The 26,002-nt window shown below is 55.4% G+C and overlaps 2 protein-coding genes across 8 annotated transcripts in view; one reads left to right on the top strand and one right to left on the bottom strand.

Moving 5' to 3' along the window:
- The window catches only part of SGSM3 (small G protein signaling modulator 3), a 45,573-nt gene extending 28,656 nt beyond the window's left edge, over positions 1-16,917 (top strand). For 4 of the 7 annotated variants that reach the window (XM_025882240.2, XM_073882722.1, XM_073882723.1 and 1 more), the window contains exons 2-22: positions 6,855-6,975; positions 7,451-7,536; positions 8,004-8,070; positions 10,233-10,441; positions 10,524-10,631; positions 11,257-11,400; positions 11,611-11,806; positions 12,164-12,309; positions 12,576-12,800; positions 13,194-13,248; positions 13,447-13,574; positions 13,691-13,846; positions 13,979-14,033; positions 14,212-14,261; positions 14,399-14,551; positions 14,717-14,787; positions 14,903-14,951; positions 15,029-15,114; positions 15,765-15,887; positions 15,962-16,022; positions 16,275-16,917. In XM_025882240.2, the coding sequence (XP_025738025.1) occupies positions 6,969-6,975; positions 7,451-7,536; positions 8,004-8,070; positions 10,233-10,441; positions 10,524-10,631; positions 11,257-11,400; positions 11,611-11,806; positions 12,164-12,309; positions 12,576-12,800; positions 13,194-13,248; positions 13,447-13,574; positions 13,691-13,846; positions 13,979-14,033; positions 14,212-14,261; positions 14,399-14,551; positions 14,717-14,787; positions 14,903-14,951; positions 15,029-15,114; positions 15,765-15,887; positions 15,962-16,022; positions 16,275-16,355 (2,256 nt within the window). In that variant the 5' untranslated portion in view covers positions 6,855-6,968 and the 3' untranslated portion in view covers positions 16,356-16,917. The remainder of the gene's footprint in view (positions 1-6,854; positions 6,976-7,450; positions 7,537-8,003; positions 8,071-10,232; positions 10,442-10,523; positions 10,632-11,256; positions 11,401-11,610; positions 11,807-12,163; positions 12,310-12,575; positions 12,801-13,193; positions 13,249-13,446; positions 13,575-13,690; positions 13,847-13,978; positions 14,034-14,211; positions 14,262-14,398; positions 14,552-14,716; positions 14,788-14,902; positions 14,952-15,028; positions 15,115-15,764; positions 15,888-15,961; positions 16,023-16,274) is intronic. The other 3 variants (XM_073882726.1, XM_073882724.1, XM_073882725.1) reach the window with 3 other exon arrangements.
- Positions 16,918-16,928: 11 nt separating this feature from the next.
- Positions 16,929-26,002, bottom strand: part of MRTFA (myocardin related transcription factor A) — a 193,561-nt gene continuing 184,487 nt past the window's right edge. The window contains 7 exon segments of the mRNA XM_025882234.2: positions 16,929-18,440; positions 21,699-21,759; positions 22,108-22,260; positions 23,096-24,100; positions 25,291-25,428; positions 25,430-25,463; positions 25,645-25,898. Coding sequence (XP_025738019.1) covers positions 17,923-18,440; positions 21,699-21,759; positions 22,108-22,260; positions 23,096-24,100; positions 25,291-25,428; positions 25,430-25,463; positions 25,645-25,898 — 2,163 coding nt within the window. The 3' untranslated portion in view covers positions 16,929-17,922.

Below are 26,002 nucleotides of genomic sequence, written 5' to 3'. Positions count from 1 at the left end.
CCAGAAAAAGGGAGAATATGGGATAAATAATTATTACCATGGTGTGAAATGTGACTTTTATTTACTTTTTTTTTTCATTTGCTGATGTTCATTTATTTGTCTAATTTATCTAATAAATGCTTATTGAGAGACCTCTGAGTGCCAGGGATGCAGAGCAAAACAAGATGCGGTCTAGTCTTGTGGAGTCAGTTGGCCAAAAAAGAAAAAGGGATAAAAATGCTATGAGGTAAGTGCTGTGATGGACTTATTCACAAGGCTTTATAGGAGCATAGGGAGAGAACCTCAACTCAAGGCAGAGAAGAGTCACAAAGGTGTATTAGCTATCTTTGATGCATAACAAATCACCCTAAAACTTAGTGGCTTAATACAGAAACAGTCATTTATGATCTCTTATTAGTTTCTATGGGTCAAATTCAGGAGCATCTCAGTAGGGAGATTCTGGCTCATGAGAGAAGAGAGTCTCTCATGACATTGCTGTTAGATGTTGGCTGGGCCTGCAGTCATCTGAAGGCTTGGGACTAGGGGTCTACTTCCAAGGTGGTTCACTGAAGTGGCCTGCAAAGTTGGTGTCTCCCCATGGGGCTCCTTGAGTGTCCATACAGCAGGGCAGCTGACTTTCCCCCAGAGCAAGTGATTCAAGAGACCAAGGTGGAAGCTGCAATGCCATTTATGGCCTGTCCTTGAAAGTTACACATGGTCACTGCTGCCATAATTGGTCACGGAGGTTAGCTGTGGCTCAGTGCGGAGAGGGCCTACACAAGGGTGTGAATACCAGGAGGTAGAAACATTTGGGGCCATCTTGGAGGCAGGCTAGTGTAGAAGGCTTCTTTCTATGACAAGGTGTTGTTTCATTTGAGTCAGCATGAATAAGAGTCTACCTGACAGATAAGAAGACCATTAGAGACTAAGAATGGAGACATTTGGGCAGCTGATAGGATGGGCCAGCATCACTGTAGAGTAAGGTAGAGGTGGGGATGGTGAGAGAGGGGTAGAACCAGGTCATAATAGGACCTTGTATTGTTAGAGAATATGGCCCTTATTCTGGGCGTGAGTTAATAAGCAGGAGATCAGGGATCAGGTTTGCATTTCAGAAAGATAATGTTGACCATAGGAAATAACTGGAAATAGTATTCTGGAGCTTGGGAGAAAGGGGTCATCAGAGGAAAGAGTGGTTGTGAAGCTTTTTCTAATTGCAGTAGAGTTCCACACAATGTTATATTGGTTTCAAGTGAATAGCTGTTGCAATACCATTAATTATATTCCTCATGCTGTACTTTTTATTTCCATGACTTATTCGTTCCATAGCTGGAAGCCAGTATCTCCCAGTGCTCTTCCCCAATTTTGCCCACCCCCTCACCCTCCTCACCTCTGGCAACCATTGATTTGTTCTCCGTATTTATAGGTCTGTTTTTGCTTTCTGTGGTTTTGCTTGTTTTATTTTTTGGAGTCCACACAAAAGTGAAATCATGTTGTATTTGTCTTTCTCTAGTTTCACTTAGCATAATACCCTCTAGGTTCATCCATGCTGTCACAGATGGCAAGATCTCATCCTTTTTATGGCTGAGTAGTATTCCATTTGTGTGTGTGTGTGTGTGTGTGCGCGCGCGCGCGCACACGTGCACCTGCATGTGTGGGTGAACAGCACGTCGTCTTTATCCATTCATCTATCAATGGACAGCTGGGTTGCTTCCCTATCTTGGCTATTGTAAATAATGCAGTAAATATAGGGGTGCATATATCTTTTCAAATGAGATTTTTTGTTTTTTATGGATAAATACCCAGTAGTGTGATTAGTGGATCATATAGTATTTCTATTTTTAACTTTTTGAGGAACTTCCATACTGTTTTCCATGGTGACTATACCAGTTTGCATTCATACCAACACTGCACAAGGATTCCTTTTTCTCCACATCCTCGCCAACACTTGTTTTTCTTGTCTTTTTGATTCTGCCCATTCGGACAGATGTAAGGTGATATCTCATTGTGGTTTTTGATTTGCATTTCCCTGATGATGAGTGATGTGGAGCATCTTTTTTTTGTCTGTTAGCCAGCCATTTATATGTCATATTTGGAAAACTGTTCAGGTCCTCTGCCCATTTCTTAATCAAATTATGTGTGGTTTTTTGGTGTTGAGTTGTGTAAGTTCTTTATATATTTTGGATACCAACCCTCTATCGGATATATCATTTGCAGATGTCTGCTCCCATTCAGTAGGTTGTCTTTTCGTTTTATTGATGGTTTCTTACCTCGTGCAGAGGCTTTTTATTTTGTATAGTCCCAGTAGTTCTATTTTTGCTTTTGTTTCCCTTGCCTCAGAGGACCTATCTACAAAAATGTTGCTAAGGCCAATTTCAAAGAAATTACTGCCTGTGTTTTCTTCTAGGAGTTTTATGGCTTCAGATTTCATATTTAGGTCTTTAAGATTGTAATTTTTTTTAAGTAGGCTCCACACCCAGCCAGTTGGACTTGAACTCACAACCCTGAGATCAAGACCTGAGCTGAGATCAAGAGTTGGACACTTAACCAACAGAGCCAACCACATGCCCCAAGATTTTAATTTTTAAAGCATTTATAGTAGCTCCATTATCATCTTACTCCAGCCTTTCTTGGGACTTCCCTGGCTTTGTACTTCTCGCTCCCAGTTAGTTAGTAATAGTTTTCTGTGTCCTGTCATTTTCTCACAGAGAAAAACAGTCTTTAGGATCTCAGCCCTTTTGGAATACTTGTGACAAACCTTCAGTATTGTCAAGAAAATTAGAATAGTAGGTCAAGAGTGGATGAAGGATAAAATCTCCTTGATCTATATAAAGAGTGAGCACCCCCCCCTTCCCAACACATACAGATTTACAGCGACATCTGACAATCTTTGCTTTGTGAACAGAATTTGTCTTACAGGAAATCGTAAGATTGGCAGACAAGGGAGAAATATGCTGGAGACAGAGTAAAAAGATACCTTTAGGCATGTAAATTTCATTTAAAAAATTCCTTTTGTATCACCTCAGAGTTGCTTGTGTTGATCCTGGTTTTCAAAAGTTTGCCTCCCAGTACCCCTGTGACAACAGCAGGGCAGCTGGTGACGTGGCTAACTCCTTAGCTGCTTTTACCAGCTTCCAGATGGCTGCTTTCAGGAAGGTTTCCATAGCGACCAGAGGCAGGAAAAACCTGCCCGCCCAGCTTAGCAGTATCATATCCGGCTCCTCCTGGGAACGCAGAGACTCAGAGCAGTCGGTGGGAGATGTGGCAAAGATATATTATTGCAGAGACTCTTTAAACTATATCCAGAATCTGACCATTTCTTGCTGGTCCCACAGTAGCAAAGCCGGTGTCATTCCCACCGGCGTCCCCAGCAAGCCTCCTGCTTGCAGCCTTCTCTGCACAGTGCGAGAGCTTTTAAAACCTAAGTCAGATTCAGGTTCACCTCTGCTCAGAACCCTGCTGTGATGCCCACCTCACTGAGAATAAGATCCAAAAGTCTGCACACAACGACCAGGCCCGCCGTGACTCCTGCTGCGTCTGCCACCCGAGTTTGCTCTCGCTGTCCCCGTTCCCAATCCACCGGCCACCTTGCTGCTGTTCCAGCCTTCCAGATATGTTCCTGCCTCAAAGGCTTTGCACTCGCTATTCCTTCTGCCCGGATCCCTTTTCCCTCAGATAGCCACGTGGCTCAATTGCTCACTTCCTTCTGTTTTGGTCTTTGCTTCAGATGCCACCTTACCTTCAGAGGGCTTTTCCTGACCACTTTATTACACATAACCCCTCTCCTCTGTACTCTCTACTTTTATCTTCTTTATTTTTCTTATAGTACTGTAGTTATCGTGATCTGACTCAGCTATTTTTATGCTTGTTGTCTGATTCTCTAATGTAACACCTGGGACTTCTGAGTTTTCACTGTTGCATCTCAGCCCTCAGAACCGTGCCTGGACTGTGGTGGCACTCTGTGAATGTTCGTTGAGTGAGTCTGAGCGGGAGGCAAGCTAAGATGAGAATTGTCTCCTTGGTCCCCTCAGTTCTCCGCTGCCAGAGACAGCTCATTTCCTCCGCTGGCAGCAACGCCTGCTTCCTTCACACTCTGTCCCTCCGGAAGAAACAGCCAGATCACTCCCTCTGTGGCGTCAGTGATGAGGACACTGGTGATGATCCAACTGTTGGCTGTGTGACATCAGTTCACCAGGCAGGATGGGGAGGTAGCATGGTTTTGGAGGAGGGTATGTTGTTGGAGTCTATTTGGAAAACTATACATGGGTCTTTTCTAGGCTTATTTTCTTCTGTATAATGAATAGAAGTATCTACTTCAAAATGTGTTATAAGAATTGAATGATGACGTGATTTTAAAACTTCTAGTTCATTCCCTTTAATGTAAAAATATGTATTGCTCCATCCAGCATGAAATTTCCATTCAAACCTGGCCCTACATATCTGTTATACTGAAGGAAGACATTCTGTTTTTGTTTTTTTAAGATTTATTTATTAGAGAGCGCATGCACGCGTGCAAGTAGGGGAAGGGGCAGAGGGAGAGAATCCTCAAGCAGACTTCCCACTGAGCACAGAGCCCCACGCGGGGCTCAATCCCACGACCCTGACATCATGACCTGAGCCGAAATCAAGAGTCAGACACTTAACCACTGAGCCACCCAGGTGCCAGGAAGACATTCTGTTTTCATTATTATCCTTACTCAGAACGGACAAGCCTAGGATGGCCGACCTGTTAGGGAAGTGGATCCTGCCATCTGGCTCTCAGTGGTTCTCGTCTGGAAGCAGGAGGGAGCAGCTCTCCCAGTTGGGCAGCAGGGCCTCCCTGATGGGCATTTAGGCCAAATATGGCATGGTTGGGCTGTGTCTGAGGCAGGAGTGGAGGTTGGTGACCAGCTGAGCTGCCCTTATGAGCTACAAGATGACTCTTTTGCCCCCAAATTTGCAAATGTGTCTTTAAAGAGAACGGGGATTTTTTTTTCATGTGCCCACTATGAACCTATCCTCAGGTTAAGGGTCCATAGGGTGATGTTTTCCCAAAGCTCCCTTTGATTTTCCTTTTTTGCTTCCTTGTCAGTCACCTGACTCTTCTGGTCTACCAGAATTCTGTGGCAGAGGGCGTGGAGGTGAGGCACTGCTGTGGGCCAGAACAGCAGCAACCCCCTAAAAAATGGCAGGAGAAGACGTTGCTTTAGGTCCGGATCTGGAGGAACATGATTTCAAAAACTGGAAGGCAGCTTGTCCTAAAATATTTCAGCCACATCTCCTTATTGCTACCTCTTGTTTCTTTCACGGAGTCTAAGCCTTTCATTCCATAGTTGGAATTTCCAACTATTCAGAAAAAGCTGAGGAAACTGCTCCAAAAACTGCATTTCTGTTGAAGCTCAGGTAGTAACAGATTCTTTCTAGACCTACTAGGAACAGGTTAGAAATGAGAAGTTAGAGAGTTAGAGGACACCCCAATTGATGGCTTTTTCCTTTTTAAATTATAGCCATAATTCACATGCTATAAAATTCACCATTTTTATTTAAAGTGTGCAGTTCAGTGGTTTTAGTATTTCATACTGTTGTGCAACTATCACCACCATCCCATTCTAGAACATTTTTCATCTCCCCCAAATGGAAACCCTATTAATGGTCACTCTGCAGTCCCATCTCCCCCAACTCTTGGCAGCCACTAGCCTACTTTCTACCCATGGATTTGCCTCTTTTGGACATTTCACTTAAATGGAATCATACAGTATTCACCCTCTTGTGGGTGGCGTCTTTCACTGAGCATAACGTTCTCAGGGTCCATTGATAGAGCCACATGTATCAGTACTTCGCTCCTGTTTATGGCTGAATAACGTTCCACTGTATGGATGGTCCAGTCATTTTGTATATCCACTCATCAGTTGGCTTGTTTCTCCTTTTTGGCTAAAATGAATAACGCTGCTATGAACGTCGTGTATAAGTTTCTGGGTGGATGGACATGCTTTCATTCCTCTTGGGTGAGTAACTACAGGAGTGGAATTACTGGGTCATATGGGAACTCCCATGTTTACCTTTTTGACAAACTGCCAGACTGTTCTCAACAGCAGCTTCTCCATTTTATATTTCACACACCACCAGCAATATAAGGGTTCTGCTTTCTCCATGTCCTTGTCCACACTTACGGTCTTTTTGATTATGGCCATCTTAGTGGGCGTGAAATGGTACCTCATTGAGGTTTCAGTTTGCATTTCCCTGATGAATAATCTTTTTACCTGCTCATTGGCCATTTATATCTCTTTGGAGAAATGTATATGCAGATCTTTTGCCCATTTTGTCTTTTTGTTGAGTCCTCATTTTTTGAGAGGACAAAAAAAGGGAGGGAGGCAGGAATTTCAGTGGCAACAGGAGAGACCTGGCTTAGATTGTGACCTCCTGGTTTCCCAGCTATAAGGCTAGTGGAGAATGTGGTAGAGCGGATGGTTTGGTGAAGGGGAAAATGTCAGTGTTGAGGGGAATTCGAGATATTGACTCAGAGGCTAAGTTGTATTCTGCTAAATGGTTCCTCAAAGATTCTAGCTCAGGGAAACCTATTTACGGAGGTTTGGCCGTTTTTTTTTTCCTTTTAAAGAAGCATTTGCCTGAGCCTAGGGCATCAGGAAGCCTGTATGTATGATTCTCTCCTTTAATAATAGAACTGAGTGGGCACCCCCTTGGCTTACAGAGCTGTTAACATCAGTTTTGTAGCTTCTCCAGAGTGTTTCATGTATCCTCTCCCAGACGAAATGTTCAGAACAGGAGGCGTTTCTTTCAAGTGTGGCTCTTCCTTCTCACTGCCCCTTGGCCAGCAAAATCACACTACTCCCAGGAGAGGGGCTGCGTTATAATGACTTTCCCCTCCGCTCTCCTACCAGGGCAGATGTTTCTGGACCAGATGAAGCCTGAGGAGCCTTTCCAGCTGTAAAATAATAGGCTAGGAAGCCTTCTAAGTGTGGATTTGCAGAAGACTTGCCCCGCCTCTCCACACAATGTCAGGTGGGAGGCAGGCCCTGGGCTGGAAATGGGGGAAAGGCTGTCTGAAAGAGGGGAGGGTCTCACCCTCCCATCCAGTGGAGTGGAAGCAGGGCAGACCTTTGAGGATAAGAGTGTGAGAAAGGAGGAGGTCCTCCTACCGGGAATCCAGGGTTACCACAACTTTTCATGGCTCAGATCTGCAGGTTCTGTGACTCCCTCCCTCCAGCCTGCAAATCCTCACACTGGATGGGGGAAGAAGCAAGGGGACGAGATTTGGTTATGTTTTGTAACATGCTGCTTTTTTTCTTCTCCTTCCTCCAGAAAGTTGCTCGTTTTTAGGTCTCTTCCCCTCCCCCATCCATCCCACTTTCAATGGTGCAGTCCCTTTTCTGCTGAGGCCCTTTTTGGGGGGGGGAGTGGGGGATGTCCCACCTTGAATTCTGCCCCTGAATGCTCTGCATTTTAATTTCCTATTCCTGGTCCTCCTTGATTTTAGGAAACCACATACCTTCTGCCAGTGGCCCCTTCTCAGCCCTGACTCCGAGCATGTGGCCCCAGGAGATCTTGGCCAAGTACACGCAGGTACAGCTTTGTGCCCAGGCTTTGGCGCCAAAGGGAACCCACTGCTTTAGACTTCCTGGGGGTGGGTAGCCACCCCACTGTGTTCACTTGGGCTCAGAAGCCACCATCAGAGTTGGCATCTTAGCTCCACGTCCTCTGGGAATTAGTCATGAGGTTGGAGGAAAAGTATTCGGCACTGTGTGCTCAGTATTATCAAGACACAGAAATGCATAAAATCTGTTTCTTGCCTTGATCTTATTATCTTTGACCTCTGAGGAGAACAAGGAAAATGCTGGGCCAGTTCGAGAAGGCGGTGGCCGCTTTGGCTGAGGGATGACCACAGAAGCTTCAAGGAAGGGGGGTGGCCTTTGATCTGAGTCTTGAAGGCCATTGGAATTTCAGCAGGCAGCAATGTGGGTGGCATCTTCCAGAATCTGTGGTCCCAGATTGGTGGCCACACAACTGACTTTTCCTAATCCTGGTTCTAGAAGGAAGAGTCAGCGGAACAACCAGAGTTCTGCTACGATGAGTTTGGTTTCCGCGTGGACAAGGAAGGTAAGCTGGAGCCCCTGGTGTGTAATCTTGCTGCTGTCTGTGGGGAGGACTCCAGCTCCAGCAACTCTCCATTGTGCCGCTGTGACCTGGGCTCGGGGGGTTTCACCTGCTCCTGAACTGACGTAACAGTATCACCCTCAGAGGCAGTTCTCAGTATACAGAAACCTCTGATTTCTTTAAAATTTAGGTTAATTTTAGTGATCTTCATATGACAATAATAGCAATAATTTTATTGTAGTGAAGTCGAAAAATACAGAGAAGTATAAAGATTAAAACAAATTAATCCATAATCCCACAACCTAAAGATAATTGCTGACATTTCAGCTTGTTCTTTTCCTGGCTCTGTGTGTATGTGTGTGTGTATTTTTCATAACTAACATGTTATCTATATATTTTTATATTGCTCTTATGTCTCTTAACATTATTTACCATGAGCATTTCTTCTGTCAGTTAAGACCTCTTTAAAAGCATATTTGTCAGTGGCTGCATAATATGCCTTTATAAGGGATTGATCATAATATTTTATAACCACTCTTCTGTAAGTGGGCCTCCAGGCCATTTCCATTGTTTTCTACTCCAAATACACCTGCTGGTTTCCAAGTGGGCTGTTGGGAAAGCTGTCTGCCCGAACCCAGGACACCCTGTCACCAGGATGTAACTATGACTAGAAGATTTTAATGGGCTGAAACTGGCCCTCTTCAGGTCACTCATATTCCAGTTCTGATGTAAGTTTTCCTTGCTCCCTGGTTTGTAGGCAGATACTTGGAAGTTAAAAAGCTGGGCCTGTGAGGAACAGAGGGAACTTTCTAGCATAATGGGAATGTTCTCTATCCTTTTTTTTTTTTAAGATTTTATTTATTTGAGAGAGAGAGATTATGAGAGAGAAAGAGAGCATGGGGGGGTCAGAGGGAGAAGCAGACTCCCCGCTGAGCAGGGAGCCCGAGGTGGGACTCGATCCCGGGACTCCAGGATCATGACCTGAGCCGAAGGCAGTCGCTTAACCAACTGAGCCACCCAGGTGCTCCGAAATATTCTGTCTTGATGGGGATGACATTTAGACATTTATTTACTGATACTCACCAAAGTGTACACTTAAAATTTGTGCATTTTACTGCATGTAAATTCACTAAAGGTGAAGTTTTGCAAAGCTGAGGCTGCGGACATGGCTTTCGCATGAGTCAGGGGGACAATCTGTGTGAGGCTCATGTGCCCTGAGGTTGCCTGGTGGTCACAAGAGCACTGTCGGAGTTCACGCCAGCATCTCAGGGGCTGTCTGTGGGTTGTGCGCTCTCCACTGCTGCATCCCCAGTGCCTTGAGCAAACCTGAAGTGGTCTTGGCCTTCTGGAATTACCAGGCTATGAACAAACAAATATACGCCGGGAGCAAGAAGAGCTATGAAAAAATTTGGAGCTATGGAGAAGAGGGGAGGTGGACTGTGTGCAAGGTGACCAAAGGGGAAGGCCTCTCAAAGGGGAGACGTTTGGATGGAGACTAGGAGGAAGCGAGGCAGTGAGCACAGCTGGCGGAAGGGAGTAATCCAGGCAGAGGCCCTGAGCGGGGAGGGGATTTGGTGAGGAGTAGCTGGAGCCGAGGGAGCAGTAGGAGAGCAGTAGGTGACAAGGGTGGAGGAGCCCGGCTGAGAGGGCGCGGTCACGGAGCCTTGTCAGGCTTCTTGGCGGAGTGAGCCGAGTGACGTGGTCTGACTCGTGTCTGAGATGGGGCCCTGCTACTGCTGGGTGAATGCCTTTGAGGGGCAGGGGTGCAGACAAGCGAGTGAGACAGCTGTACGGTGACCCCGGTGGGAGCTGATGGCTTGGTCAAGGGCCGCAGTGGGAGGTGGTAAGAGTGGTGGGACCTGCCAGCAGGGCTTGCCTGGGGGCTGAACGTGGGGGACAGAGGGAGGGGGAGCCAGAGGGCCTTCTGAGTCTCTGGAGAGTGGAGGTGGGTCTGTGGACCTGGGAGGGACTGGACAGGGGCAGGTTTGGGGCAGAAACTCAAGAGCTTGCGTTTGCTCGTTGGTATGTCTGCGGGATGTGCAGCTGGAGCCAGGGGAAGCTGTTGCAGAGGTGGCTCTGTATTTCAGTGGTGAGATCTGGGCACCGGGCCTAAAGGCCACGCCTGCCCCCGCTGACCACTGCGTCTCCCGGCTCTCTCGTGGCAGACGGTGCCAACCCCAGCTGCAGCAGGCTGCCAGGTGTGTCTCTGTTGGAGGACCCTCCACAGAGGCTGCGGTGGCAGGCCCACCTGGAGTTCACCCATAACCACGACGTGGGGGATCTCACCTGGGACAAGGTTGCTGTCTCTCTGCCCCGCTCGGAGAAGCTTCGCTCCCTGGTGCTGGCCGGCATCCCACACAGCATGAGGCCACAGGTGAGGCTGCGAGGGAGGGGCCGCAGCGCAGAGGGGGAGGGTTCAGGTCCCACTGAAAGCTCATGGCGGCTCCCTCCTGCAGCTTTGGATGCGGCTCTCCGGGGCCCTGCAGAAGAAGAGGAATTCTGAGCTGTCCTACCGAGAGGTGGTGAAGAACAGCTCCAATGATGAGACCATTGCTGCCAAACAGGTGAGACTGGGCCAGCACTGGGGGCCCTTCAGAAAGCACTTTCTGGTCAGAAACCGTGTGTGGGCCTGCAGGAGGGCAGTGAGCTGCCTGGGTTACAGGAAGCCGCCCTTGTTGGTCTCTCCTTGGCAGGGGTGGCCCGGGAGAGCAGGTAGCCGTGTGGTAGCCCTTACACTCAGACACATGTCTGGAATAAGCCTGCGCTCCCTGGGTCCTCTGTAGGCAGCAGGGACAATTGTCAAAAGGATCACCAAACCTGGGGGAGCATGTTACCTGGAGATTTTAAATACAGACTTCCAGGCCTCATTCCAGAGATTCTAAATTCCGTAGCTCTGGCTTGAGGCTCTGGGATCTGTAATTTTATTTTTCTAAATTCCCTGGTGAATCAGATGGAATCAGCTACAAAGCAGCTGAGCTCTAGTCCTGAAGGAAGGAGGGTAAACTTTGACCCAGAGCATTAGGAATACTCATTCCTGGGTGAAGCACCTGCCTGGGGTTTGTCCCACACAGGGGCCCCCCAGCTTCCCTCCCAGGGGTGCCTCAGGTGTCACCAGCGTGGAGGGTGGTGTGGGCCTCCAGGCGTGCGGCTGCGTCTCACGGGGGCTTGTTGTGGGTGGGCTGCTGGCAGATTGAGAAGGACCTGCTCCGCACCATGCCCAGCAACGCCTGCTTCGCCAACGTGGGCAGCGTCGGGGTGCCCCGCCTGCGCAGGGTTCTCCGCGCCCTGGCCTGGCTCTACCCAGAGATTGGCTACTGCCAGGGCACAGGCATGGTGAGCACAGCCCAGAAGGGGCAGTAGGATGGGGGGCGGGGCGAGGGGTGGGAACCCCCCCCGGGAGGTCTGGGCCTGCCACATATGTTGGTTCCACCCCTGAGGACAGCATGCGGTCTCTGAGGTGACCTGCGGGGGGTGGGGGGGGGTACCTCTTCTAATTCACATGGAGACCTGGGTACTGGCCCCCTGTCCCCTTGCCCTGGCCAGGTGGCTGCCTGCCTCCTGCTGTTCCTAGAGGAGGAGGATGCTTTCTGGATGATGTGCGCCATCATCGAGGACCTGCTCCCTGCCTCCTACTTCAGCACCACTCTGCTGGGCGTCCAGACAGACCAGCGGGTCCTGCGCCACCTCATCGTCCAGTACCTGCCCCGCTTGGACAAGCTGCTCCAGGAGCATGACATTGGTGAGGGGGCCAGCACCCACCCTCTTCTTTGGGGTCAGGGAGGTCCTGCGACTCCGGCTCAGATGCTGCAGGTCTGAGGCCTCTGGACCCAGCAGGGGCCAGGGCAGCTGTGTTGGGAGGAAGGAACTCACCTGACAGGGGCCAAGCCCTGAATCAGCAGCACACGCAGTCTTGGTGGTGCTCCTGTTCCCCTGATGTTCCCTGATGGCCTGTCTCCTCCCTCCTCCTGGAGCAGGCGAGGCCACTTGCTGCTCTTTGGGAGCGACACTCCCCCTTCTCCCCAGGCCCCCTCTTTCAGGCTGCGCCATGCTGGCTGTCCCTAGTTCTGGCCCCAAAGGCTCCGGTCTGTATCTGCAGAGCTGTCCCTCATCACGCTGCACTGGTTCCTCACGGCCTTCGCCAGCGTGGTGCACATCAAGTTGCTGCTGCGCCTCTGGGACCTGTTTTTCTACGAGGGCTCCCTGGTGCTGTTCCAGACCACGCTGGGCATGCTGCGGCTCAAGGTCTGCTGGGGCCCTGTCCCACCTGGGTCCCCTCCCCTGGGGGGGCTGCCGTGGGGTTCCGCCTTCAGCATCGTGTGGCCTGACCACTGGCCCCTCCTCAGAGGCCCACGGTGGGGTGGGGCCCCCTGGGGCCCGGGACTCCTTGTGCTCGGCTTGCTCATCCAGGGAGGCCACAAGTGCCCAAGGACGGTGATCAGGGTCCGCTTGCAGGCCTGGCGTTTGGCAGTGATGCCCCCTCCCCCTACTCCTTGCCTCGCATGGCCCAGGAGGAGGAGCTGATCCAGTCCGAGAACTCGGCCTCCATCTTCAACACGCTGTCAGACATACCTTCACAGATCGCTGACGCGGAGCTGCTGCTGGGGGAGGCCATGCGGCTGGCCGGCTCCCTCACGGACGTGGCTGTGGAGACGCAGCGCCGCAAGCACCTGGCCTACCTCATTGCAGACCAGGGCCAGCTCCTGGGGACCAGTGCCACCACCAACCTCTCGCAGGTGGGCCGATGAGGGAGGAGTCCCCACCTCACCCAGAGGGTGGGGGCTCCCCGAGGAAGCCCAAAGTGAGAGGGGCTGCGGGGAACCCTCCAGCCCTTCCTTGCTCCGCTGCCCCCTCCCTGGCCCGGCCCCCGGCCCAGTCAGACCACAGCTGTGCGAGGACCCGCTGCCCCGGCCTTCTGTTCATCTCCGCTGTGACCTGCCCTGTGTGGGTGTAGGACACACCCGGCTTTGAACCCACCACATTTCCGATGCTCAGAGCCGGCCGCAGAGGACATTTCAGAGGAGTTGGCATGAGACACTGGCCCCAGGAGGAGCTCCCTTAGCTTCCTCCAGTGCTGGGGCGCCCGCCACCCCCCCACTGGCCGCCACTGACCCGCTCCCTGCCTGCAGGTCGTGCGTCGCAGGACCCAGCGGAGGAAGTCTGGCATCACCTCCCTGCTCTTTGGTGAGAACTGCTGTGGCAGCCGGTGCCGGGCTGGGTTCAGTGGCCCCTTCCCTGCCAGGGGGTCCTGGCTCACAGCGCTCCCTGCCCTGGCTGGCGCGGGGGGGTGGGGGGAGTCCGTCCTCAGACCCCGGCATGGACCCTCAGCTTCCTGGGGGGCTGGAGAAGGCCGTGGCTGCCATAGTTTTCTGGGGCTCCCAGGGGAGGACGACCTGGAGGCGCTCAAGGCCAAGAACATCAAGCAGACAGAACTGGTAGCTGACCTCCGGGAAGCCATCCTGCGCGTCGCACGCCATTTCCAGTGCACAGACCCCAAAAACTGTAGCGTGGTGAGTTGTGGGCTCAATCTGGGGGCCCTGGCTCCCCAGCCTCGTCGTGAGGTGCCAAAGCCCTGGCCAGGAGGCGCCTCCCCCGCCTTGAGCAGGCCTTTCTGCCCCTTGGGCAGGAGCTGAGCCCGGACTACAGCATGGAGAGCCACCAGCGGGACCACGAGAACTACGTGGCGTGCTCACGAGGCCACCGGCGCCGGGCCAAGGCCCTGCTGGACTTCGAGCGGCATGACGACGATGAGCTGGGCTTCCGCAGGAACGACATCATCACGGTGCGTGGGGCTCGGAGCAGGCACCCCTGGGCAGTCCCCCCTCCCCGCCCCACCCCCCCGCCGCCCGGCCGCAGGCACAGGGCCTGGGCAGCCAAAGCTCTGCTTCCTCCTCTCCGCCGGCGGACCGTGCAGATCATTTCCCAGAAGGACGAGCACTGCTGGGTCGGGGAGCTGAACGGCCTGAGAGGTGAGGCCTCCGTCCGGCGGAGGGGCGGGCCGGGAGCCCGGGAGCCCTCTGGCCTCGGGAGCTGGGCCTGCTCAGCCGGCAAGGCTGCCAACACACCGGCCTTACGCCCTTACCGGCGGGAGGTGTGGGGACGCCGGCCCCCGCCCCCGCTCCTCACGGGGCCCTGCTTCTCCCACAGGCTGGTTTCCAGCCAAGTTTGTGGAAGTCCTGGACGAACGGAGTAAAGAGGTAAGGGGGGAGCACAAGGCACGGCTGCCCCTGGGAGCCGCCGCCGCCTGCCCTCGGCACCTGCTGGCTTGTGGCAGTGGCTGTGGGGGCGGGGAGGGCGCGGCCGGCGCCTCTCAGACTCTGTCCCCCACCATCAGTACTCCATCGCGGGGGACGACGCTGTGACAGAGGGGGTCACGGACCTCGTTCGAGGGACCCTCTGCCCGGCTCTCAAGGCCCTGTTTGAACATGGGCTGAAGAAGCCCTCCCTGCTCGGGGGTGCCTGCCACCCATGGTTGTTTATCGAGGAGGTAAGTCAATGGCTGGACCCACATCCCCCACCATCCTTTTCCTTGAGCTTCTGGGCCCTGCAGAGCCGACGCAGGAGCTCACGGGGTGACAGCATGCGCTCAGTTGGACCCCGTGGCTTTGGCCCGGTACCTTCCGTCGTCCCTTACACTCACCTTGACCCCCAGGCAGCAGGCCGGGAGGTAGAGAGAGACTTTGACTCCGTGTATTCGCGCCTGGTGCTGTGTAAGACGTACAGGTAACAGGCGCCAACCCCATGCCCCGGGTCCTGCTGGCTGTCCCCGTGGGGGAGGGGGGCACAGCCCGAGCCGCGCTTACTAGGGCAGCACCGGCAGCTTTGATCCCTCCCTCAGGTTGGACGAGGATGGCAAAGTCCTGACCCCGGAGGAGCTGCTCTACCGGGTAAGTGGGGTGGGGGGTGGGGCAGGCCTCCTGGGTTGGCAGCTGGAGCCCCCCGAGTGACAACTGGGCCCTTCCAGGCTGTGCAGTCCGTGAACGTGACCCACGATGCTGCACACGCACAAATGGACGTCAAGCTCCGGTCCCTCATCTGTGTGGGGCTCAAGTGAGTATCTCTGCCCACTGTGGGCCAGTGACAGTCCAGATGGGTGGTAGCCTGGGCTGTTGGTCTGTGGGGCAGCGGGGTGCCCGTGAGCTGAGCCTTCTGGGCCTGGGACCTGGACAGACAAGGCGGCAAGGGTGACTCCCAAAAGCCTTCCTCCAGTACAAGACCGGCCATCGTTCTGTGGGCTGGGGAAGGCACTCGCAGGTTTTGTGAGGCAGAGATTTTAGCAAGGTGCTGGGTGAGGGGGGTCACCAGGAATGATGCCACCACAACCAACTAGGGAGGGGCGCCGGCTCGAAGGGAGCTTGGGCATCTGTGAGGCCCAAACCCGGGCCAGCGTGAGTCTGCTTTCTGCATTTGCCACCCAGTGGAGGGGACAGGCTCCAGGAGACTAGCTCCTAACATGGCTGTGGGCTTCCCCTCCTGGACTGACCAGCAGGGCTAAGGCCCCTGGCTGCAGCAGGTGGTAGCCGAGTCTCAGACACAGAAAGAGCTGGGGCCGTGGGGACAGTGGGCCCGAGTGCCTCCCAGTGGGGAGGAGCCGGAGCTAGGCCGCTGTGCAGACACTGGCGGAGAGCGAAGGTGCGGTCACCAAGTGGGGGGAGAGGCGCTGGGGGTGGGGCAGCCCACTCTTTCCCACCTGTCCCCAGCGAGCAGGTCTTGCACCTGTGGCTCGAGGTGCTCTGCTCCAGCCTGCCTACTGTGGAGAAGTGGTACCAGCCCTGGTCCTTCCTGCGCAGCCCTGGCTGGGTCCAGATCAAATGTGAGCTCCGGTGAGTCCCCTGCCCAGTGGCCCCGGGGTGGGGTCGGTGCGGGCAGAGTTGACCGCTCCCTTTCTCACCTCCAGCGTCCTCTGCTGCTTCGCCTTCAGCCTCTCCCAGGACTGGGAACTTCCTGTGAAGAGAGAGGTGCGTGGTTGGGCTTGGCTCTCGGCCCTGCGGCCCACCTTCCCGCCCTGGGGACGGCCTGGGGTGGGGCAGGCCACCCCAGACACCTCGTGGGTGGCTCAGGCAGGGCCTGTGGGGACCCCGAGTGTCGGCATCACGCAGCCCACGAGCCGCTCTGGCCCCTGCCACCTCGGGCTTCCTTGCCGTGTGATCCTGCCCCCCCCCCCCCCCTCCCGCTGTGCTGCCCCCAACAGAGGCTGTCCCCCTGTGCAGGAGGAGAAGAAGCCGCTGAAGGAGGGTGTTCAGGACATGCTAGTGAAGCACCACCTGTTCAGCTGGGACATAGACGGGTGATGCTCGGCCTCCCCCGACCTGCTGACTACCGAGCAGCCCCTTCCTCAAGCAAAAAGAGCACAGTCCTGGCCAGGCTCGGGCCTGCTTGGGGATGGGGTCGGAGGTGGCCCGGGCCCATTCCAAGCTGGGGCAGGGGTGTCAAGGGAAAGCGACACTGGAGGTCTGGCCAGGCCCCATGGCACGGTGAACGGGGACACCACCTGGAATGCCCGGGATGTCACTAGAGAACAGTGGGCGGCAGAAGCAGAAGGTGGGGCTGAGCCGGCTTCTCCCCGTGCCTAGGGGAGTGCTCTGCCCGGGCCCCAGTTGCAGTTTGTACCAACCAAAACCTCGTGAGAAGGTGGAGCACCATCTCTGTTCTGTCCGTTCGTGCTCAGGAAGGGGAGGGGGGCGGCCACAGGCTCTTTGGCTTGTCAATAAATCGTGTCCTTGGGAAAGCACCTCCCGTCTTCTGTCCAGCCGGGGCCATAGAGCTGTATGGCCAAGGTTCTGTCCTTTCTGGATGGTCTAGGAAGCCTAGGGCCCAGCCCTACCACCCGCCTCTTCCATGGACTGAACAAAAATGGACCAAAATCAGTGTTTTTGTTTTTATTTTAAAAAGTCCACACAGCTTCCCGACCTCTGTCCCAGCACTGGTTTGGTGACTCCATCCCTAATTCCCTGTTAACGAGAGTGACAGGCCAGAAGGGAGGCTGGGCCCCAGAGCAAGAGGCGGCTACAGCTTGAGGGCTGACACCCCCTCCTGTCCCAGGGCCACCGCGGCTGCAGTGAGGCAGTGGGACGGAATGTGGGGGGCGGGGGGGGCCGGGAAGCACCTCTGCCCTCGTGGCACTAGTACGGAGCAGGGCACAGGCTGTGGCAGGGTGTCTACATGTCAAACACGCGTGATGGGGCTGAGGTGAGCTGCACCCAACCCCAGGAGCGGTGGTCTCCAGGCCCTTCTATAGTGTGCACAGGATGGGAAGGAGCGCTAATCCACCTCCCAGCCCCCAAAATAGATGTATACATATGTATGGCGATATAGAATATAGAGATATACACCTGTACAGAAACCGTTTGCCACCAGCCACTAAAGGTTACACAACACCAAGACACTAAAATGGCAAGGGGCTCCTCTCCCAGGAAGCCTGGGACCCTGGGGTTGGCATCACGGGGAACGGGGAGGTAGAGGCCCAGCTAGTTTCTTCCCTCATGGGGGGTGGGGGGATGGGGGGGAGGAGAGAAGGAGGAGATCCGCCCCAGGCCTCGCCTGCCTGAGCAAACTGCAGCCAGACTGCACCTCCGACCTCACAAAAGGAGGTCAATAGAATGGCCCTGGCCCGTCCAGGCCTCCTGAACTCTAGGCTGAGACCAAAGCTGCTCCTGGGCGGCTCCTCTCCTTGGTGAGCCTGAGCCAGGTGGCGACATGGCCTGCTCCAGCCTCCCAGGGAGGGGAAAGCAGGGCCTGTGATTGTCAGGACTCAGGACCACACGGGAGGCGGGATCAGGCCGAGCGCGCGGAGCGCCCAGGAGTTCCCGAGGCTCCCCAGCTTCCAGCCCCTCCCGTCCCATCCCTGCAGCCCGAGAGCTACAAGCAGGAATCCCAGTGGAGTTGCAAGTCATGACCGTCGAGGAAGTCTGTGGAGAAGAGGCTGGGCGCGGTGGTGCCGAGCGGGGCCAGGCTGAGCACGGGGCCGCCCGATGACAGCTCCAGCCAGTCCATGCTGTCCAGGTGGCCATCAGCCAGGTCCAGGCCCACACCGCTGGGCTCAGGGGCAAAGTGCAATTCCGAGGTGTCCATGGGTGAGGGGGGGTGGTCCAGGATGGCAGAGCTGCTCAGCATCTGGCTGTGGAGGTCATCGATGAGAGACAGGGGTTCTGGCCCCTCGTGCCCGCCTGTCAGCAGGGGCAGTCCTGTGCTGCTCTCCAGGAAGTCCTCTAGGCGCCCAGGGAGGACGGGAGAGCCCGAGGGAGGCGGCGGCGCCTGGGGGAGCTCAGCAGAGGGCGGGGATGGCATGGCCAGGGGTGACCCACAAGTTGCCATCGAGGGGGGCTTCTCTTTCTCTGGCAGGGAAGGTGGTGGCTCCTTGAAATCTGCTGAGATTTCTGGCAAACAACAAAGTGAATGGATGTCAGGAACCAGGCCTGAAAAGGACCTGAGGCTGGCCCTACTTTACACCACATACAAAAAGTTAACTCCAAATAGGTCAGAGACCTCAATTTGGGAGCTGAAACCACAGAACCCTTAGAGGAAGACGGGCAAATCTTCACTGGATTCAGTAATGATTTCTCGGTTGCACCAAAAACACAGACAACAAAAATAAAAATACATTAACTGTATCGTATTTTTAAGTTTTGTGCACCAAAGGACACCATCAAGAGCAAAGACAACCCACAGAGTGGGAGGAAATGTCCGCACACCTTGGATCTGATGGTTCACGTCCAGACTAAAGAGCTCCAACTTAACAAAACCCAACAGGGAAAAAGGGCAAAGGACTCCACCGTTTCTCCAATAAAAGATCTGCAAATGACCCATAAGGACAAAAGAAGATGCTCAACCTCATTAGTATTTAGGGAAGTGCAAATCAAACTCACAAAGGAACACCACCTCACACTCAGTAGGATGGCTAGTAGTAAGTGTCGGTGAGGCTGTAGAGAGATGGGAGCCCTTGTGCACAGCTGGTGGGAACAAACACGGTGCAGCCACTGTGGAAGACGTGCAGGGATCCCAGCACATGCGAGTGCGCCAGTGCTCACAGCACCATTACGTACGACAGCCCAAGCGGGACACCGCTCAAGTGTCCCTCGTGGGTGAGCAGATAGGCACAAGGTACTCTGTCCCTACAGTGGGATCTCACGCGGCCATAAAAAGGCAGGAAACTCTGATGACCGGCTACAACACGGATGAGCCTTGAGGGCACTGTGCTATGTGAAGTAAGCCAGAAACCAAAGGACAGGTACTAGAGGATTCCACTGGCATGAGGTCCCTAGAGCAGGCAAATGCAGAGCAGAGAGAAGAACAGAGGTTCCCTGGGGCTGGGGGAGGGAGTTCCTGCCTACCAGGACCCAAGTGTCAGTCCAGGATGACGGAAACATTCCACAGACGGATGGTGGTGATGGCTGCACAACACTGAATGTATTTAATGCTACCGAGTTTATACATTTTAAAATTACCAGAATGGCAAGTTTTATGTGTATTTAACCACAATAAAAAAAAATATATGCAGAAACCAACCAGGCTTGCTCCTTGGCACTCCCGCTCTCCCAGCCTGACACGCCTGCCCATCTCACCAAGCTCGGTCTCCCCAGATGCCCACCCCCATTCAAATGCCTTCCCGGGGCATCTGTGCCCAGGTCTGTGTTCCTCGGGGGGCAGACGGACAGCACCCCCCAGCTCCCTTTCTCTGCCATGTCTTCACTGCTAGCGCTCAAGGCCTGGCCTGCTCCCTCTCTGCTTCTGGCATCATCTCCTTTTCCAGGAAGCCTAAGCCCTCCCAGTTTGGGGTCCTGTCTGGACACCACGAACTCCCCAAATCTGCACCAGGCCTCTCCCCCGGGCTCCAGACCAGCCTCTCCGACGGCCCACAAGCACCGCCCAGCCCAGTAGCCTCAGTGCCCCCTGTGCTTCTTAGAAATGTGCCTCAGATCCCAGACTCAGAATACGCAGAGCCTCGCTAAGGTCAGAATCTGACCTTGACGGTAACATCAGCTCTTACACTCTGCGGGGTTTCTTTTTGAGATAAAATCCATTTTATTTACTTAAAATCTTTAAAAAAAAAATAAATGATCCCTACACCCTACATGGGGTTCAAACTCACAACCCCAAGATCAAGAGTCACATGTTCCATGGACTGAGCCAGCCAGGTGCCCATAAAGTCACCATTTTTAAAGTGTACGATTCCACGGCTGAGCTGTCACTTAACCTGTACCATCTTGCTAACCCTCTCCCTATCACCATCAGTAAAGCACTCAGAGAACTTCCACACACCCTGCCTTCTTGGCTGCTGCCATCAGGGAACTGCCCCGGCTCCTACCTGACGCTGAGCCCCCCCCCCCCCCCCCGCACCCAGGGACCTCCGCCACCAGCGTGCAAACAGGCTGGCTCCTTGCTCGCTTTGCAGGAAACCCTCTGCAGAGAGCTATCCGGACTTGCTGACTCCTACACCCCCGGGGCCCTTGCCCATGGTCCCACTGCAGCACCCTGGCTGAGGTCACCAGTGGCCAGTCACAGTGCTAATCTCGTGACCAGATCTTGGTCACTGTCTCCCCTGGCCGCCCAGTGACAGCCCTGGACTTTAGGACTTCATGGTCTTGAGGGCACCCTCCCACTCTCTGCCCACTGATGAGCATCATCTGCTTATGCCCCTGGACTATGCCTCATCCTCCTCTCTGCTCACCCAATCTCCAAATGTCCATCTAGATGCCAACAATCCCCTGCCTGCCTTCACGTGATGCCCCTGCTTGGCTGTCTCAGGACATACCAGCCTGAGGCTGCACGAACGCATCCCCAACGCATCCCCAACGCACCCCCTGGGGCTCCCCCTGGCAGTCTTGCAGCTGCAACCGGGTCACTCAGGCCGAACCCTTGGTAACATCCATGGCTGTCGTCCTATTGTCTCGCCACATCACTTGCCCAATCCATCAGGTAATCGACTGGCTCTCTAAAATACACCGAGACTCGGGTCCTTCTCCGCCTCCCTGCTACAGGCTGGCCCGGGCCCCCTGGACTCCCACAGCGGCCTCCCAGCTCCTGCCCTTCCAGCTGGAACAACCCTCCACTCAACTTCACCCAGAGTCCGAGCCCTTCCGCCATGCACCCATGAGGCCTCATGATCTGCCCCGATCTGCGACTCCTCTCCCTCCTGTGCCCACACCGCCCCTCCAGCACATCTGGCCCCACAGGTGCCCCCCAGGGAGCCCAACAAGGTCAACCCAAATGCCCCCACACACTTGAGACCCTCCCCAGCTTTCCATAATATTTACTCCTCCCACATGATACAATCTACCTGTCTACTATTCATTCATCTCCTCACACTAGACACTGCAAAGGTGAACATCTCTGTTTCGTTCATCACTGCACCCCAGGCCGCAGTGACAGTGCCCACCATGCAATGGGTGCTGGGTAAAGCAATCACTGCTTTACCCAGACCGGTGCTGCACCCCTGACTGGTGTCCTTGTCCAAGCCCTGGAGACGGTATATGTCTCCGCTGTTGCTACATCCAAACTACAAGGCCTGTCAGCCCCTTAAGTGTTCCATAACGAAACAAAAATCAGTCAAGCAAGCGCCCCAGGGCTGAACACAACCTATGGGGCAAGAAGGAGGCTGGCGGGGGGGGGGGTTAGCTCAGGAGTCTGGGCTTTACCTCCACTCTGAATAAGAATGTCAAACAGGTCATCCATCTGCTGGCTGGAGGAACCATTCTCCTGTAGGACAAATAACAGGGGAGTGGGGGAATGAAAATCTAGAGCAGGAGGCGGCCTCCAGCCTAGCTCAGGGCAGAGCCCCTTCCTTCCACCCTTGAGTTGGCAGCCAGACCTGCAGAGCCCACCGGCCTGGGCTCAGGCTCCCAGAGCTCACTCCTGTCAGGCCAGGCTCTGGCCAGTCTGCCCATAATGCCCCCTCCATCCACACAACACCCCCCCACCTCGCTGGCCCTGCAAGGCCTCCTCTGCCCCTATCTTCCAGTTGGCTTGGTCGGGGGGACTGTGGGAGTCCAGCCCAGCACCTAGGCAAACGCCCACCCTGGCCGGGCCCCGGTCTACCTTCTTCACCTGCTGTCTGGGCTGCTGGCTCACGGCTTCCTCATAGCCAGGCGGCTCCTTCTTCAGCATAGAAGTAGGGGTCCCAAAGAGGGGCTGTGATGGGTGCTCTAGGTCCATCTGGGCTGGTGGGCCAGGGGCTGGAGAACCAGGCTGGGACAAGGGCTGGACAGAATGGTAAGAGAACCGGTGGTTGGGATGAGGGAAGCAGGCCCGGGACCCAGCACATTCCAGGAAGGCAAGGCAGGAGGAACCTACCTTCTGGGACACAGGACAACCTGCTGCTGCATTGGCTTTTAGGAAGCTTGCACAGAAGCCATTGGGGAAGAAGGGATAGGGGATGGGGGAGGCCCTGCCTGACCTCTGACACTGCAGAGGGTGGGGCTCTGGGCTGATTCCCATCTCTTCCCTTTCTGCTGGAGGCTGCTCAGGGGCCCTGGCCTCCCATCCTGAGGGGCCCGGTTCCTGTCACTGTCCACTGTCCCCTCCTCCAGCCCCAAGCTCTGCAGGGCTGAGAGGTCACACAAAGCCTAAAGCAGCCTCACCTGTGGACCAGGCTGGCTGGAGGTCTGGGCTGTGAGGGTGGCACCAGCAGGGAGCCAGCTGCCAATGACGGCTTGGGGGTGGGGGGCACAGCTGCCTCTCCCAGGTAGGGGGCTTCCCCGACCCTCACTGGGGCCTGTCCCACCCCCACGGAGCAGAGGCAAGCCTGGGTGCAGGCTGCTCAGGGGGGCCCTCCGCCCGGGTACAGAGACGGGCGGTCCCTGACGGCTCTGCCCTCAGAGCTGTGGCGTCTTTGGCAGCTCCCTTAATCTTCCCAAGTCCTAGTACCTCCCCATGGTGACATGGGGATGGCCATCCCTCGTTTCAGAGGACTGAGTGGAAATTTAAAGGAAGCGAGCACAACCTGCCCAGCCGTGGGGGTGTCTGGTAAACGGGACTGTCACCCTTAGTTTCCTCACGCTCTCCTGCGGCCCCAGCCACTCCCACACCCAGGTACCTGCTCGGGGCTCCCGCTGGCCAGGCTGGAGCCGTCTGCATTCTTATTGGTCACGGTGAGGACAAGGTGGGTCCCTGTGGAGTCAGTGATGAGGGTGGGAGGCGTGACCCCTTTGATGAGGCTGGGGCCCTGAGGGCCCAGAAGCAGCTGGGGAGCAGGGACTGGCTCAGGCTCCGGCAGCGTGGCTTCCTGCTTCACTACCACGGCTGGGGGCACCAGGGGACGAGTGTCTGCGTGGTGGGCAGTGGGGGCCGCCAGGCTGGGGCTGAAGGGGTGAGCAGGATCCGGGGGCTGCCGGCTCAGCTGGCAGCTGGAGAAGCTGTTTTCCTGCTTGACTGGGGTGCCGAGGGGGGCCGGGGCCGGGGCCGGCTGCTGGGCCCGCTTCTCTTGCTCCAGCTGCAACCTCAGCCACTCCACGAGCTGCTGTTTCTGGCGCAGCATGCGGGTCAGCTCTTCGATTTGCTTGTCCTTTTCCTGCAGCATCTGGTCCTTGTCACGCCCCTCGAGCTCGGCCCGTACCCCAGGGCTCAGGCAGCAGGATCCGGCCCGGGGGCCCTCCTCCTTCACAAGGATCTGTAATGGCGAGGCCTGCAGGGTGAGCTGGGTCAGTGGCGATGTCACCATCTCGCCAAAGGTGTCCCCAGGTGTGGAATTCTCATCGCCCGTGCTGAGCAGTGAACGCTCTGAGGGGGTGGGAGACACGGGGGGTGTAGAGCCCGTGCTGCCAAATTTCACCACTCCGTTACTGGTCACCGTGGCCACCACCACCTCAGCTGGGGCCAGGCCTGCTGCCACCAGGGCAGGCCCTGTGCTCAGCCGGGCAGCTGGGAAGGCGACCACCACCTCCCCAGCCTTGGGCAGGATGGAAGGGGCAGCAGGGCCCTTGGGGGCTCCTGGGGCAGGGCTGACTTGTTCTTGGTATGCACGCAGACGCTCGATCAGGTCTGTCTTGGTGCCTGAGACGGGCAGTGACCGCAGCTTTAGCTCCTGCTTCAGCTCTGCCACCTGCAAGGGGGCAGAGAGTCAGGGGTGGGCCAGGACAGCAGAGAGAACTGGGTCTAGGCAAGAGGGCAGTCAGGGAGGTGGGAAGGATATCTTTGTTCGTTAGGCTTCAACCATCTGGGTCCCACTGGTCCTTGGGATCCACGAGCCCCTGACCTTCCCACAGCCCTGGAGGGTGGGACGTGTGTGCCGGGAGCCCGGCCTCCTCCCTTCCCCCATCCTCACCACACGAGGGGCCTGGTTAAAATGCTCTTTTCCCTCCTGTCTGGGCATGAGATGTTCTCAGCTGTCCCCAGCCCCAGCATGGGCCCTGGTGCTCGATGACTTAAATACTTAATTGAATCAACTGGATTGATTTTACAGATGAGAAAATTGAGCTCACAAAAGTAAAGTAACTTCAAGATCACCACTAGTGAGCAGGAGAGCTAGACGTTAAACCCAGGTCTGATGGACTCTGAAGACTCTACCCAGCTACCCACACAAGGGCTGCGTCTTGCTGGGGTCAGATCCTGACTCAGGAGGGGCCGGTCTGCTCCTGAGCACAAACTCTCCAGGGAGAATTTGGTCTGTTCCATCTTCTGATTGGGGGCAGAAGAAACAGACCAGGCCCTGGACATGACCCACCTTCCAAGACCCCAGGACATGAGCAGGATCTGTGCCCCAGGCACAGGCCATTCTTTTCCCAAGCAGATGCAGCAAATTCAGTGGGAGCGTTAGCAGACAAAGTGGAAAAGATTGGGGAGCTGAAGTGAACAGCCCCAAGTTTGAATCCTGACTCTACCACCAGCCAGCTCTGAGACTTCAGGCAAACCCCTCTGCCCTCAGCACCTCCGCCTGCTTGTCTTTAAGCAGGGGTGATACTCTGTGTGTCTCATGCTGCACAGCAAAGGCCAAAGAAGACAAGTTGTATAAAGGGGTCGGTAGGCCCCACAGCCCCAGACAGACGCTGGCTGCTGTAGTTAATGGTAATGACTAGGATGACAAAGCAGATGCCATGGATGACCAGGGCCACGCAAGCCTTGCAGCAGGTTCCAGGGGCCTCTGCTGGAGGAGACCAGAGTCTAGAGCTCAGCTCTGCCTTCCAAGGCTGTGGGGCTCGCGCTGGCAGCTCTCCCTACAGATGAACACCAGGCCAGCCTCCCGCAGGAGGTGGGGCCGGCAGTGGCTCCAGTGGGAAGGGGGCGCCCACCTACCTTCATGTCATCCAGGTTGGCAGGCAGGGCTCCTGGCTTGCCAGTCAGAGGGGTGCTGTTCTGACGCACCAGCCCACTGGGCCCAGGAGCACCGGAGCTGGAGCCACTACTGGTAGTGGAGAGGCTGCGTGTCGGGGGGGGCCCCACCACTTCCCGGGGCCTCACCTGCGGGCCTGAGGAGAAGAAAAGGTAGACATGAGCACCTGGCCAGCATCACCCTTGGGGCAGAGATGGGTGTGGGGCAGGAGGACTCAGACCAAAGGGTCCTTAAAGGTCTGGGGTTCACCCAGCCAGGCCTGGCACTGGCCGGGCAGGGCGCCTCTGGGCGGGATGGGCAGGGCGGCGGGCTCCTACTTCGGCGGGGCAGGCAGGATGGTCTGGTAGTTATAGTGCTGCTGCTGCTGCTGGTTGAGGATCTGGAGCTGGAGGAAGAGCTGCTGCTGCTGCAGGATCTTGGCATAGGAGGAGTCCATGGGAGGTGCCCCCTTGTCCTGCTTCTGGTCCGGGGGGATGTACTGGTGATACTTGAGCTTCTTCACCTTTGGCTTCAGCTCCTTGGCTTTCTTACTGCGCTGTGACTTCTCACTGGCAGACTTGGGTTGGCTTTGCTGAGGGCACAGCAGATGGGGGGGCGCCATCAGGGGGCAGTGTTGGGCTTCTCAGGAGCCCCCACCCACCCAGTTCCACGCTCCTCCACTAGAGGGGGCCCCGT

This window comes from Callorhinus ursinus, unplaced genomic scaffold (genome assembly GCF_003265705.2).
Source record: "Callorhinus ursinus isolate GAN/ISIS: 27379988/994484 unplaced genomic scaffold, GSC_fseal_2.0 scaffold48, whole genome shotgun sequence".
Classification (NCBI taxonomy): domain Eukaryota; kingdom Metazoa; phylum Chordata; class Mammalia; order Carnivora; family Otariidae; genus Callorhinus; species Callorhinus ursinus.
The sequence above is the reverse complement of the archived record's forward strand: the minus strand, read 5'-3'. Positions and strand labels throughout refer to the sequence as shown.